The sequence below is a fragment of the Sturnira hondurensis genome, unplaced genomic scaffold (assembly GCF_014824575.4).
Source record: "Sturnira hondurensis isolate 20B ecotype Veracruz unplaced genomic scaffold, ASM1482457v3 Scaffold0018728, whole genome shotgun sequence".
Taxonomy (NCBI): domain Eukaryota; kingdom Metazoa; phylum Chordata; class Mammalia; order Chiroptera; family Phyllostomidae; genus Sturnira; species Sturnira hondurensis.
In genome coordinates, this window is record NW_028091359.1 from 20,387,092 (window position 1) to 20,401,433 (window position 14,342).

The following is a 14,342-nucleotide window of genomic DNA, read 5'->3' on the forward strand; positions in this document are numbered from 1 at the left end:
GGGCACCAGTCTGGGCCACAGTGAGTGGGAGGATAGGGCAGGGGGATGGAACAGAGGGCGAGAAAAGATGGGAGGCAGGAAGGGAAGGGAGAAAGGACTGGCAGCGGGAGGCTGAGAACGATGGAGGAAACAGCACTGTGGGGTGAGCTGGGCAGCCTTGGTACAAGGACTAGGGGTGTCTGGGACGGTGGGACAGGCTGGGCCTGTGGGGGAGTGATGATGGGGTGGCATGAAGGAGGGGAGGCAGTGGCTGAGGATTAGTTGGGGGTTGCTAGGGCATATGCCAGAGTAGGCTTCATATTTCAGGGTACAGTACCTGTAAGCCTCCTCATTCTCCTCCCCAAGGTGTCTGCCTGTCCCTCCCAGGCCACCACCCTCTTTGGCAGGGGAAGTGCTGTCTGCAAACACTTAGGTTCTGTTGTGAGAGGTGATTGGAGAAGGCGTGGACGTGTCTCTGCCAAGGCCTGTTGCCATGGTACCATGGTGGCCCTTGTCTCCCTACCCTCTCCCATCTCTGAGCAACGTGCCACCCCCTCGGGGAGAGGCTGAGCAGCGGGAGGGTGTCCAGCTGCCTCTCGCTCATGCACAGGCGGCTCAGGCTGGCACACAAAGGCCACTGCATCCATCCTCGGCCTACAGGCAAGATCGCACCTAGGCTAGAAAGTGCAGCAGCCACTGTCTTTATTGTCATTTGAAGACTCCTCTTGACCCCTGCAATTTGGGCCTCATTTTGTTTTTAGTAAAAAACAAAAACAGCAATCTACCCATCTACCTTCTCCCCTTTTCAAGAGGGCATCTTTATGGAGCCAGATGGCATGCTCTTCTTGCCCACACGTCCCTCAATGCTTTGGTGTTTCTCTAGTGGGAAGTTCTGCCTCGTGTCTGACCTCAGCCTGCCATGCTTCACTCCCCCCCCACCCCGGGTTTGCCACAGCCCACTGGGGCTTTCGAATAGTCATAAGGGGGTTCCTCTCCATCTGCTCAAGATGTGAGGCAGTGCCCTGGCCAGGTAGCTCAGTTGGTTGGAGAGTTTTCCCATACACCAAAATGTGGCGGGTTCAATTCCCGGTCAGGGCACACACCTAGGTTGCGGGTTTGATCCCTGGTCTGAACACGTCGATGTTTTTCTCCCATCAATGTCTCTCTCTCTCCCTTCCCCTCTCTCTAAAATCGATAAAAACATATTCTTGAGTGAGGATTAAAAGAATTAAAAACAAAGATGTGCCAGTTGTAGGGGCTTCCCAAGGCAGGTGGGGGACCTGGGGGACCTGGGGGACCTGGCCCTGGGGGACCTGGCCCTAGACAGGGCTGTGCTGAGCTCCCCCCACTCCCAACCCTGTCCACTCTCGGGTTCTAGACTTGCACCTCGCTCTCAGGGCTGGCTGGTGTCCTGCCCTCTTTCTAGGTCAAGTCCAAGTCTGTCAGACTTCTTCCTGGCCCCTGCTGGGCATGCTGGCTGGGCCCTGCCAGGTCTGGGTTAACAGATGGCATCAGGCATGGGCACTGGGGGGCCTGCTGATCAGATGACTGGTAGTGAGCAATAGCAGAAGGGAGGACGGGCTGTCAGGTGTGCCTGTGTGTGCACATCTGTGCACCCGTGTTCCTGGAGGCCATGCTGCTGGGTGGCTGTGTGTGCCTCTGTGTGGGTCCCTGAGCATGTCTCTGTGTGCACTGTTGGGTGCTCTGGGTTGTTCTTGTTCTTTTCTTTGGGTGTGTGCCTGTGTTGGCTGCCCACCAGGCTCTCTCCAGGGTCCTCGAGGGTGTGTCTGTTTGGTGGCAGGTGACACTTTAACCCAGAGGGATTTCCTGCCCCCCCCGCCCCCCGCCATACACCCTGGGTCTTATGCCCTGCCCAGTTCTGCCCTCTCTCCAGGCTTCCTGTCCCTGTCTCTGCCTCTGCCTTGAGGAAGATGCTTCTCCCCCATGGGTGCCCACTGCTGTTGGGGCGGGGCATGGAAGGGACAACCAGTCCAACCTCCAGCTGCATCCTTGGAGCTCTGAGCTAAGGGGGCGGGTGGGTGAGCTCTGGGTTGAGGAGATGAGTCAGGATGGCTGTAGGGGTGGGTGGAAGCCGGGCTGTGTGTCAGCATGCTCCAGGAGATGTGCACCCTCCCCCTGCAACCCTCTCTCAGAAGCTTGGGCACCAGTGTAGCAGTTCCAGGGCTCTCCCAGCCCTGCTATCCATGGCCTCTGCCCCTGTGGCTGGGGGAGTGTCTGGTGGGGGCAGAGTGGTCTCTGGGGCTCTGGGTGTCCCCCTGGGGGCTGGGCCTCCACGTACTTCTTGTCGCCGTAGTCGTGGGCATTTATGGGGCTCTTCCCATGCCCGGCCCTGGACCGCACACTGCACGTGTATTAGCTCACTGGCTTCTCGCAACACTCCTGTAAGGTGGGTTCTGGAAGCATCTCCAGCCTATGGGAAGTGGAGTCTCAGAGAGACTGAGCTACTTCTACAAGGTCACACAACTAGTGAGTGAACCCAGGTTTATTCTTGACACTCACTGCTGTTTCCTCCACTCTCTCTCTCTCTCTTTTTTAAATCATCGCTGGAGGATATGTTGGTTGATTTTTAGAAAGAGAAGAAGGGGTGGGGGGAGAGAGAGATTGATGGCAAAGAGAAACATCGATGTAAGGGGGAAACATCGATTGGTTGGCCCCCATACTCGCCCTGACCTTTCCGTGTACAGGACGATGCTCCAACCGACTGAGCTGCCCGGCCAGGGATCTTCCCTCCACTCTTCACAAAGTCGGATCCATCTCATCCTTTCATTCTCCCCCTCAGAGAGGCTGTCCCAGCTCCTCTCATGCAAACAGGGCTCCTCACCCGCCCAGTCCCCTGCCCAGTCCCCTTTGATAATGTCACTGTATGGTAAACACCTGTGTAGCGTTATCCCTCTTTCATTTTCCACCTGTCCACCCCCTAAGTCCTCCAGGGCAGGGTTCACTGAAATGGCCTCTGCCTCAGCAGAGAGCCTAGAACGCAGTAGGGATATGACAGACAATGGATGAAAGAATGACTGAATACGGGAAGATACGTCAGATGCCCCTCCCCCCACTGTCCCTGTATGGCAGGGGCCGCTGCAGAGTGGCGGGGAGCACAAGCTCGGCAGCCAGGCGGTTGGATTTACATGTCAGCTCTTCCACTGTCTGGTATCTAATGCTGCGTAGTAACTGCCCAGAAGGTTTTGGTCTAAAATGATGGTGACATTTATTCAGCCCAGGAATCCACAATTTGGGCATGGCTAGGTGGGTACACGTATTTCTTCTCGGCCACTATCATCGGGTGGCTTAAAGTCTAGGGGCTGGAGTCGTCTGCAGGCTCAGTCACTCTCATGTCTGGCATTTGATACTGGCTGCTGGCTTGAGGCCTCAGTTCGCTGCCACACGGGCGTCTCCCTGGGCTCTGTCTGGGATTTCTCATGGCACAGTGGCTGGTTAAAGAGCAAGGATCCCAAGAGTCAGACAGAAGCTATTTCACCTTTTCTTACCTGGTCATAGGAATGAGGCGGCACCGCTTCTGCTATAGCCATAGGTCCACACAGACCCACACCGCACCTCTTTTTAAAAATCTTCACCTGAGGATATGTTTTATTGGTTTTAGTGAGGATGGGATGGGGGAGGGAGGGAGGGAGAGAGAGAGAGAGAGAGAGAGAGAGATCCTTGTGAGAAAGTAACAATGGTTGCTTCCTGTATACGCCCCAACTGGGGAATTAAACCCACAACCTAGGTATGTGCCTCTCAACCAGGGATCGAACCCACAGCTTTTTAGTGTATGAGATGACACTCCAGCCAACTGAGACACCTGGCCAGGGCAATCTTCCACCTCTTAATGGAGGGGTATCAGTGTCACATGGTAAGAAGAACATGCAAGATGGGGGACATATTGTGGGATGGTGTGGCCACTTGGGGAAATGCAACCCACCACAGCTGCTTACTAGGAGTGTGACCTTGAGCAAATTACTTAGTCTCTTTGTTCCCCAATTTCCCCATCTCTGAAGTGGGGGACCCCACCAGTATGTACCACATGGGTATTCCTTTAGTAGTGCCCACACTCCCACCCACAGATGCCCTGGCACAGGTGAGGTCTAGGTTTGGATTTTCACCAAAGGACAGGATCCAGTCCCAGTTCCCCACCCACTCTCATGTCATACAGGAGGTACCTTATTGTGCAGAGCCCTTCTAGGGGGCAGTAATGGGGAGAAACAAGGGCACCTTGAGTCCAAAAGACCTTTTCTGTCTCAATTTACTGTGTCATTTGGAGTCAGTCCTTCTGAGGGACAAGTGCTGATAGAGATACCGTGATGCTGGGGCCCCAGCAGGATTTTTCTGGGCCTGGGTGGGTTGGGGGAGACCCTGCCAGAACCCCCATCTTTATCCAGGGAGATTCGGATAAATGAATCATGAACATGCTGTGTTTGTGCCGCAGGCCTTTTACAAAACCGTGTCTGGGGGATCCCCCTGCCTTTCCTGTGTCCCCCCCACCTGCCTCCACCTGAGTCACCACTCCTCTGCCAGGAGTGTGACTCCCCAGCCCAGGCTGCACGTGTGGGGGAGGGATCTCAGGGTTTGCTCATCCTGGCCCAGCTTGGGGCTGCCCCTCAGCTGGGTGTTGGCAGGAGGCCCAGGAAGAATCATGGGGTTTGCACCAGCCCAGCCTGGTGTTGCCTCACGTTTAGCACTGCCCTCTTCAAGGCCTGCTCTGCATTGCACCTCCCCTGTGAGAACGGCAATATGGTTGAAAGCAGGGCTTCTGGGTTTCAATTCCGTCGCCACCACCTACCAGCTCTGTGACATTGGGTGGGTTTCAGCCTCTCTGAGGCTTTATTTTCTCTCCAGGAAGAAGGACATGGTCCAGGTAAGGACTAAATGAAATAAAAATTATAGTATATCTGGGTAATGGGAGATTCTTATGAAATGATCAGTTATTCTTTACAGATGAAACAAGTGAGGCAGAGGGAGTTTAAGTGGTTTCCCACAACTAGTTTAAGCGTCAGACCCAGAGCTGGAACGCAGGTGTTTTGATACCAAGTGGTTGTTACTCATCTCCTGCAACACAGAGAATTACCCCCACCCCTCAGTCCCTTTTGCCAGAGGGCAAGGTGGCCGCCAGCCTAAGAAATACCAGCAGGAGGACTCCCCCATTACCTCTTTGCACTACCAAACTTGCCTGTAGAGGGCGCCAATGTCCACCTTCTGGCCCATTCTGATGCGGAAAGTAGCCGGTGTGGGTCTGCAGTGATAGGGGAGGGTTGGAGCCATCCAATCGGATGGAGGGAGAGCGAAGAGTTGGCTTTGTGGTCGCTTTTAGTAAGAATCCTCTTTAGAGAGCAGCTAGTGTCCAAGCCTTCCTACAGAAGACTCCAGGGCAACCAGTGGTAGCGGCAATGTTGTAGTAGACTTCATACCGGTACTTCTCCCTGGATCAGAACCATCTGGGGAGTTTGTTAAAGACGCAGCTTTTCTGGCCCCGACCCCGCCCGCCCCCTCCCCCCCCCCCGCCCCCCGGGCGATGGAATCAGAACTGGAGCAGCCACACTAGGTAACACGACTACCGGTCTGAGCCAGGCCCAGCCCTGAAGGCTTAACATGTGTGAACTCACTGTCCCCTCCAGCCCTATGAGGTCGGTACTGTCAGCATCCCCATTTATAGACGGGGAGTCTGGTCTGAGGCACAGAGACATTAAGTAACTTGCCTAACGTCACATTGTTAGCACGCAGCAGGGCTGGGGTTGGACCCCATGCTATTTAAGACCCAGGTGGTTCTCATGCCCAGTGCATTTAGAACCATACATTTTTTCCTTTTAATCCTCATCTGAGGACATGCTTATTGATTTTAGAGAGAGGGGAAGGGAGAGAAAGAGGGAGAGAAACATTAATGTGAGAGAGAAACATCAGTTGGTTGCTTCTCATATATACTCCGACCGGCTGCACAGGCATGTGCCTTGATCAAGGATCAAACCCCTGACCTTCTGGTTTATGGGACAACAGGCCAACCTAGTGAGCCACACTGGCCAGGGTAGAACCACTACTTTAGAACACCAGGCCCTCTCCTTTTTTGTCTCTTTTGTTTCCTTTTATTTGTCATTTTAAATGGTGTCTGTGGTCTTTTTTTAAAAAGAAAACTTATAAAATTCAGAAAAGCAGAAAGAAGAAAAAAAAGCATGATCCTTAATGTCATGCCTTGATCAATATGGCCCTGAGCATATTCGTTGGCTTGTTTCATTTCGTTCTGAGATTTCTGTAAGTCTTTCCCCATTACCTGAGCTTCCACACCCACTTGGTACTGGCTGAGAGGTGGTTGGGTCATGTTGTCTTTCTTCAACCTGCCCCCTCCTGTTGCGTATGTGGGTGGTCCCCAGTGTTTCATAATGATCACAATAATGTGGTAGAGACCCTTGAAAGTGCAGCTTGGCTCACATCTGTGAATTTTTCCCTGTGGGATGGTGTGGAATTGGAAATGGAATTGCCAGGTCAAAGGCATGCATATTAAAATAACCCTTTCGAAGCATACTATACATACAGAGAAGTGCACAGATTGTGGGCATTCAGGTTGATGAATTTCCACAAACTTGACACACACATGTAACACCAACACTCACATCCAGAAATGGGCCAAGATCTGTATTCTAGGAGCCCGGCTGGCATGAATGTAAGGATTCTGTTTTGTATTGCCAAATTTCCTCCAGCAAAGTTGTATATTGCTCTCGTTTGAGTTTTCTTAAGATTGAAGCACAAGCTTTGTTTAAAAGCAGAGTGGATGGCAACACCATTTGGAGTGAGACTGTGAGGGAGAGATGCTTTTCCTCCCTTTCCAGAATAAGAAGAGGGAGTCCCAGGACCGGGATCAGGGGTCAGTTGAGCTCCAAATAGGTTAAGAAACTTTTAAAGAAATGAGCCTTTGTAGCTTTTCCTCTTCCTCTTCCTCCTCCTTTCAGAGCAAACCATCCATATAATGAACTCTTTTAAAAAATATTTTCATTTATTTATTAATTTAATTTGAGAGAGAGAAGGAAAAGGAGGGAGAGAAACATCAACATGTGGTTGCCTCTTGCACACCCCACACTAGGGGCCTGGCCTGCAACCCAGGCATGTGCCCTGACTGGAGATCAAACTGGTGACACTTTGCTTCACAGGCCGGCACTCAATTCACTGAGCCACACCAACCAGGGCATAATTAACACTTTTTATTTATTTTTAAATTTTATTTATTTTTTTAATATTTATTTATTTATTAATTAAGATTTTTAAAAATTTATTTATCTTAGAGGGGAAGGGAAGGAGAGAGAGAGAGAGAGAAATATCAATGTATGGTTGCCTCTCGTGCGTCCCCTGCCGGGAACCCGGGAACTGGCCTGCAACCCAGGCATGTGCCCTGACTGGGAATCAAACTGCGATCGTGTGGTTCACAGGCCCGCGTTCAATCCACTGAGCTACACCAGCCAGGGCTAATTAACACTTTTTTAAAAATTTTTATTTATTTATCTTTAGAAGGGAAGGGAAGGAAAGGAGAGAGGGAGAGAAATATCAATGTATGGTTGCTTCTCATGCATGCCCTGCTGGGAACTGGCCCCTGCTGGGAGCTGGCCTGCAACCCAGGTATGTGCCCTGACTGTGAATCGAACCTCGATCTTTTGGTTCACAGGCCCGTGCTCAATCCACTGAGCTATACCAGCCAGGGCTAATTAACACTTTTTAATCTCTAAATTATAACATGTTCATGGCAAAAAACAAGTAGCACAGAAGGACATAGAGTGAAAAGTCCCTCCCCGAGATTTCCGGTTCCAGTCCCATCTTCAGAGGTGACCAGCGGTCTCAAACCGTCGCTTGCATTTCCTTCTGGAAATTGTCTAGGCAAGTGAGAGAATTTGGATATTCATCTACACTCACGGGATTCTGCTCTGTGAGCTGTTCTACATCTTGTTTGCAAGAGTCTTCAGGGCGTTGTTATGCCGTAGCACATAGAAATCTACCTCCCTCTTTTCAGTGGCCATGTGGCGTTCCACCGCGCTCGTGGGCTCCTTCCACGGTGGGGTTAAATGGCAGTTGCTCAGGTTACTTTTTGTGTCCTGCTGTTACAAACAGTGATATGACCAATGCTCGTGTGCAGAGATCTTGTCACCTCGTATGAGTTGACCTGTGGAACAGGTTCCGAAAAACAAAAACGTCGTCATGAGGTGTATGCGCACTGAAATTTTTGAAAGATGTTGCCAAATGTCAGCAAACGTGTGGCGGCCCCACCAGTTTCCTGACATCTTCACGCCATTAGCACTTTTTTTAACCTTTACTATCTGGTGGGCAAAAGTGATACCTTATCATTGCATAACATTTACAAAATTATGGTACATTTTGTAGCTTCTCTTGTCCGCCGCCAGGCATTGCTGGTAGTCCTCCGGCAGGCCGGCACTGTCCGACGGAGTGGAATGGGTTGTGCGACCCCATGTTGGGTCCTGCTCCGGGAACCCAGTTTCCACAAGCACTTGTCTTGCAGGGTTTTTTTTCTTTTTTGGTCAGCGTCTTGCATTTTAGAACTTGCACAGTAGGGAAGTCAGCCTAGTCACTGAGATGGTGAGCCTGGGGAAGCGATCTGTCATTTTATCTTCATCCCGAGGTGTGAATTCCTAATTTTTGTGGGTTTGCTGGCTCTAAGTGCCACCGTTCCCTGTTTTCCTGGTGATCATAGTGTCCTTCTCTGATACTTCCTGAGTCCTCACTGGCTTGTGAAGGAAGCAGAGGCTAATCTAGCCTCTCCTTTGAGGAAAGCTCAGCTGAAACCCTCCGAAGAGTACAGGACCTGCTCAAGGTGACTCAGTGGCCGAGCTGTGAGCGGAGCCGAGCCCCACCTGGGTGGCACTGGTGCCGACTCATGCTGCCCGGAGTGGAGAGGACCTAGGCCAGATGATAGAGTGCCTGCCTCTCTCTGGGCATCTGTTTCCTGAGTTCCAGTAACTGCCTCAGCCCCCTGCCTGGGAGGGGAGCTTGTCTGTCTCATCTTTCAGCTCCCTGGGGTGGCTGTGAGGACAGAGCTGCCCAAGCAGAGGAAACATCACTGTCTCCCCCTTCCCTCCTGCCCCCAAAGGCCCACAGACACGATGGAGGGGCTCCCGGCAGGGGCCTGGCTGCCTTGCCTCCTTTGATTCCAGCCAGCTTTCTCGGCTCTACATTCCTCTAAAGCCCAGAGAGCCAGGTGGGTCTCCTGGAGCTCTGCCCTAGGGTTGGGACTCTGGCTGGGACTTGCCCCTTCAAGTGGCACCAGGAACACCCACAGGCCTCCACCGGAGAAGCCAGAGCCTTGTGACTTGGTGTTTCAGAGTAGGTTCTGTGGAAGCGTTGAGGAGCAACCTCGGGAGAGAAGGAGCCTGTCTGGCCGGGTGCTGGGAGGACTTGGCACTTAGTCTTTGCCATTTTGCATCCCTGTTCTCTTCCAGTGGCTAAGCTGAACTTTGCCTTTTCGGGGCCTCACTTCTTCTATCTGTGCATGGGCACCACATCTGCTGTGCATTTCTGCAGGTTTCAGAGTCAGTGGCACAGGTCTGACCTGCTGAGTGGCACCTGCTGACGCTGCTCATCGTACAGAACAGTGGCTGAGAACCCGGGCTCTGGCGTCAGTCCTAGCTGTGTCACCATTGTGCCAGGTAAATTTTGTCAAGGTCCTTACCCTCTCTGAGCCACACTGTCCCCCTTTGAAAAGTGAGATAACAGTGCTAGCATCTCAGAGGGGTTGGGAGATTGTAAAGAGCTAGGCTATTAGCTTGGGGCTGGTCCACAGTAAACTCCCAGAGACAGGCGCTGCCCCTGGCTCCCCTGTTCCCACAGCTTGTCCTCACGTCCACTCCACCCTCTGGCCTTGCTGAGTCAGCAGAGGTCTGGGAGGAAGCTGGGCTGTGCTCGATGGAAGCCGGAGGGCCTGGCTCAGAGTGCTTCTCTTTTCTCTTGGCTCACAGTCTCTCCCAGAGAGCCCGTGGACCCCCCCCCCCCGCCACCCACCTCACACAGAGGAGGGGTCAGAGCAAGGGTGGCAGGGAGCTGAGCAGGGAGGGGACGGGACTGTAACGGATAGTAATTGTAACGGCTCCCATAACAGTGTGGGAGCCCTGCGAGAAGTGTTTACGTTCATTTATAATCTTGTGAGGTTCACGGCAGCCACCCACGTTATGCAGGAGATGGTGTGTGAACTGCGGGAGGTGACATGGCTCTGAAACTTGGGGGCCTGAGTGCTGGGAGAGGAGGGGGTGCAAGAGTGACTCTCACCCCCCTCCAGAACTCACAGAATGAGACTGAAAAGCCCTTTGGGGCTCTCCCTTCTCTCTCCAGGCCCTAACTCTGGGGAGCTAGGAGGGAATGGTCCCTCCTGGGCTCTCCAAAGTTTCCAAATCGCAGTGGCCTCAGGGAAGTCCAAGGCACTGTGAATTCTGTGCCCTTCCCTGCCAACGCAGCCAGGCCAGTGCTGCTCCTCAGCCAGGCGTCTGAGTCTCATGGCTCGGTGTCTTTTGTGGCTGCCATGCAAGGGACCAGAGCCCCAGGCCGGAGAATCTGGCCTTGGCGGCAGCCGCTGAAGCCTTGCCACGCTTCTCCTTGCCTGGTCCCTCCCTGGGCCTGGGCCCGCATGGTTCCCCGTGTGTGAGCCCTGGATCTCTGTAGACTGGGAGGGCGTCTACAAGAGCATCTCCCGACTGCGTCTTCCTCTAGAACACACGGGACACTCGGCATGCACGGTCACATGTGTGTAGAGATAAGGTGGGAGTCCAGAAAGCCCACCTCTTTCTCTCACGTGAAAGCACATCAAAATATATTCCAATAATGGGCTTGCCGTGAATGCTCTCTAACTGATACAAAGGAAGGTGATTTCCAAAAGGAACTTTGTCATTAGTAACCCATGGGGCCCCTGGGTGGAGACTGAGTGTTGTGTCTGGCTCCCCCTGGTGCCTGGGAGCGCAGCACAGTGTTTGGCCAGGGGTCAGTGTCATCCTTCTTGAGGGAGCTCAGCCTCCAACTGCTGCTGGGATGTTCGTTCTTGCCCTTGTTCTTTCATGAGTCAGGACTTCCTCAATGGATAGGGAGAGGAATCCAACTCCTGCTGGTGTTAGGAACGGAGGGACCCAGGGTTCCGCCCTGACTCTCAGCACAGCTGGATCCTGCAGCTCAGATGCTGTCCTCAAACCCTGACCTTTGTCACGTTCCTGTCTGCGTCAGTCCCCCCTCCCCCTCCTCTGTGCTCTCCACCCTGTGGTTTAGCAGCCCTAGGGGCGAGAGTTGGGGGGGGTGCTGGGAGTGAGTCCTGCTGGGTCTGCTTAGGTCTCCCCCCGAGCCTGAACCAGGCTCTGGGGCCAGGAGGGTAGATGTCCTGGTTGGCCAGGGCTGGCCAGGGCTGGCCAGGTGCCCCCTGCCCCCAGGGCAGATGGAGCACAGAGCTGTTTTGCTCATGGAGAGGCCAAGTGGCTGTAGGGCAGGCAGGACCCAAGGTGTCCAAGGTGCCTGGGTGTGGGCAGCAGTGGGGGTGAGAGGTCTGGGTGTGGAGTGGACATCCAGTAGGGAGCTGGGGGTATGCAAGCCCGGAGGGTGAACCACGTGATCCTTTCCTTCCTGGTGGGTGGGGTTAGAGGGTGTGGCCTGAGCTGAGAACCACTGGGCTCCTGCTAAGAGGCCCACTGTTTTGGAGGAAAGTTGGATTTCCCTCCCCACACTTGCCCCCCACAGCCCTGAACTGGGTCAGGACCTCGAAGCTGCTCCCATAGCCCACAGAGCTCCCCACCACAGAGGAGTCAAGAAAATAGAAATTCTGTGCCATTTGTCCACAACCTGGGGTGGCCCTCTGGCACCCCCACAAGGATCTGACTCCCCAAGTGGCAGCGGGCCCCAAACAGGAAACTGCAGGGAGGGTGGGCCTGGGAGAGAGGCCGATGTGGTAGCCACAGCGGCTTTATTTCCTTTTCCCACTGAGGGGGTGTGAGAAGGGCCTGGCACCCCCTTGGGTCTAGTCTGCTGCAGCGTGTGTGCCACAGCCCTCTCTGGACGGTTTTGGTGAGTGCCTACTGTGTGGCTGGTGTGGCCAGCACTGGTGCACGCAAGGACAAGCACACGCACACGCAGGTGCCACCTCGCACACTGCTGGCATGAAGTGTCACTGGTGACTTCTGTCTAGATCTTGGGGGTGGTCTGGGCAGTGCAATCTGTGCCTGTGTCTGGTACATGAGAATGTACCTTGGTGGCATGGGTGCAGTCTGAGTGTGTGCCTGGGTTGTACGTGTATGCTGATGTGTGTGTAGGCACATGTGTCTGCATCCATGTGTGAGCCTGTGTCTGATGGGGAGTTGCATGTGTACATGGGATGCACGTGCAGGTGTCTCAGGTGTCTATTAAGGTCTGTATGAACCTGCATGTCAGCACATGGTACCTGTGCATGTGCGTAGCTAATGACACACACATGTGTGATCATGCACACAACTATGTGTACCTGCAAAACCTGCACACAGGTGTGTGCACATGTATGTGCCCCTGTGCCACACATGTGCAGGTGTCATTGCACGAGTGGGACTGGGTTTTCTGGTGTGTGCTGAGCCATACAGAGCAGGAAGGCAGAGGTGCCATCACGGGCAGTGGGTGTGAGGGGCCTAGTCTGTAGGACTCCCTGCGTCTCCCAGCCAGGCCCAGTGTAGGAATCCTCAGCCCTCCCTCCTCTGGGTTCTCTGTGGGGCTGAGCCGCCAACTCGGGCTGTGGTGTAATCTGCTGGCAGATCCCCTTCCGGAGCTGTGGGTTCCTCTGGGCGTGGGGAAGCTGCCCTCTTCAACATCCCCTGCCTGTCTTGGTGCCTCCCAGAACACAGGACACACCTCCTAGCCCTGTGGCCTCATGCACAGGAAGTATAGGTTGAGGGGGCAGGCCTTGGAGGAGGTGCCGTGCCAGGCACCCCGCCCTACACCGGTGGCCCGTTGACCCCGCCGCTGCTGCTGCACCGAGGCCACTTTGCCAACAGCCCCAGGGACATCGCTGGGACCTGGGGCCCTGTGGCCACAACCATGTTTGGCAGGAAGCGCAGCGTGTCTTTTGGGGGCTTCGGATGGTGGGTGACAGGTCGGGGGATGGTTGCAGGGGTGGGGGCTATTTAGGTGTGCAGTCTTGCTGACCACTGCCAGTACCTTGGGAAGAGGAAGCTCAGGTTGTGCCTGAACCCGGGGTCAGCAGGGGCACTTTCAGATGCCCAGCTGATGGAGAGGGAGGGTCTTGGGAGGGGCATCAGACACTGTGAGCCCCTGAGGGGCTGTCCGCTGGGTGCAGCCTTCTAGGGAATTCAGAAGATCAGAGCTGGAGCAGTGTGAATGTGGCGGTGGGTGGCGGGTTGAGTGTGTGTGTCTGTCATGTGCTCCCATATGTGCGTAGGCACTCCTGTGATGACGGTGCGTGTGTGCGTCCGAGATTGTGTGGTGTGCGTGCCTGCAGCTCCTTGTCTGCGGGACCAAGGGTGAGGTGTATGCCTGGCTGGGTGGGCGTTTCTCTGCGTGTGACCATGTGTGCACGCTCTGTTTCCCAGTAGGTGCCAGTCTCTGCCTCTGGTTGTCTGTCCCCGCGTGTGCTCTTCTCTGTGCAGGTGTGTTGTGCTCCTGTCTGTACCATCTTTGTGACTTGGTGGCAGGAGGAGTCTGTGGCCTGAGGACCTTTGGAGCTGCCTCCTCTGTGCAAGGGGTGAGCTGTGAGAGGAGGGGGCAGGCCTGTCCCTAGAGGTCCCTCCCCTCTGCCCCCCACCCTGGGCAGTCAGCCCTAGCTCTGTCCCAGCCTGAGCCACAGGGTCTGTGCTACAGTCTCTTGCCTGGCCCCCGGGGCCACCTTTTGCCACTAAGCTACTGTCTGGGCCAAGGAACAAATGTTTTCTTCACCAGGGGACCAGAACACTGAGGTCAAAGCTTGTCTCTGGTTACCAGCTGCTGACAGCTTCTCCTCAGCTGGGGAACAGGGTCTAGTGGTTTTCATTATCAGTTTCCTTTCAGCTTCTGGGCCTGGGGCGTTGTCAAACACAGGTTCACACTTTTGCAGAGAGGGTGGCTGGGGGCTGGCCCGGTGTAGGCGCTGGTGGGCTAATGGGCGGCACAAGAAGTGAGGGAGACGGGGAAGGAGGCACAGGGGGCTGGGAAGAGGCGGGCTTTGTTCCTTTGGCTGATGCCTCCATCCCATGTGTGTGCAGCTTTTCGTTTCCCCTTTTCTCCTCTCCGAAAGCACTTTGCCACCATCCTCTGGTAGGAAGGGCCTCTCGGTGCTCCATATCTGGCAGATGAGGACAGAGAGGATGAGACGATGCCAGGAGCGGCACCGTGTGGCCTTGTGCCTGCTCATAGGCGCTTCCTGACCATCAGGC

General features: G+C 54.4%; 1 protein-coding gene across 3 annotated transcripts in view; it reads left to right on the forward strand.

The window, feature by feature from the left end:
- RAP1GAP2 (RAP1 GTPase activating protein 2) overlaps positions 1 to 14,342 on the forward strand; it is a 223,428-nt gene that overhangs the window by 18,660 nt on the left and 190,426 nt on the right. The window contains exon 1 of one of the 3 annotated variants that reach the window (XM_037069721.1): positions 12,917 to 13,055. The exons of the other annotated variants lie outside the window; for them this stretch is intronic. Within the exon in view, the coding sequence (XP_036925616.1) occupies positions 13,012 to 13,055 (44 nt within the window). The 5' untranslated portion in view covers positions 12,917 to 13,011. Of the gene's footprint in view, positions 1 to 12,916; positions 13,056 to 14,342 lie in introns of those variants that run through there. 3 annotated transcript variants of the gene reach the window in all.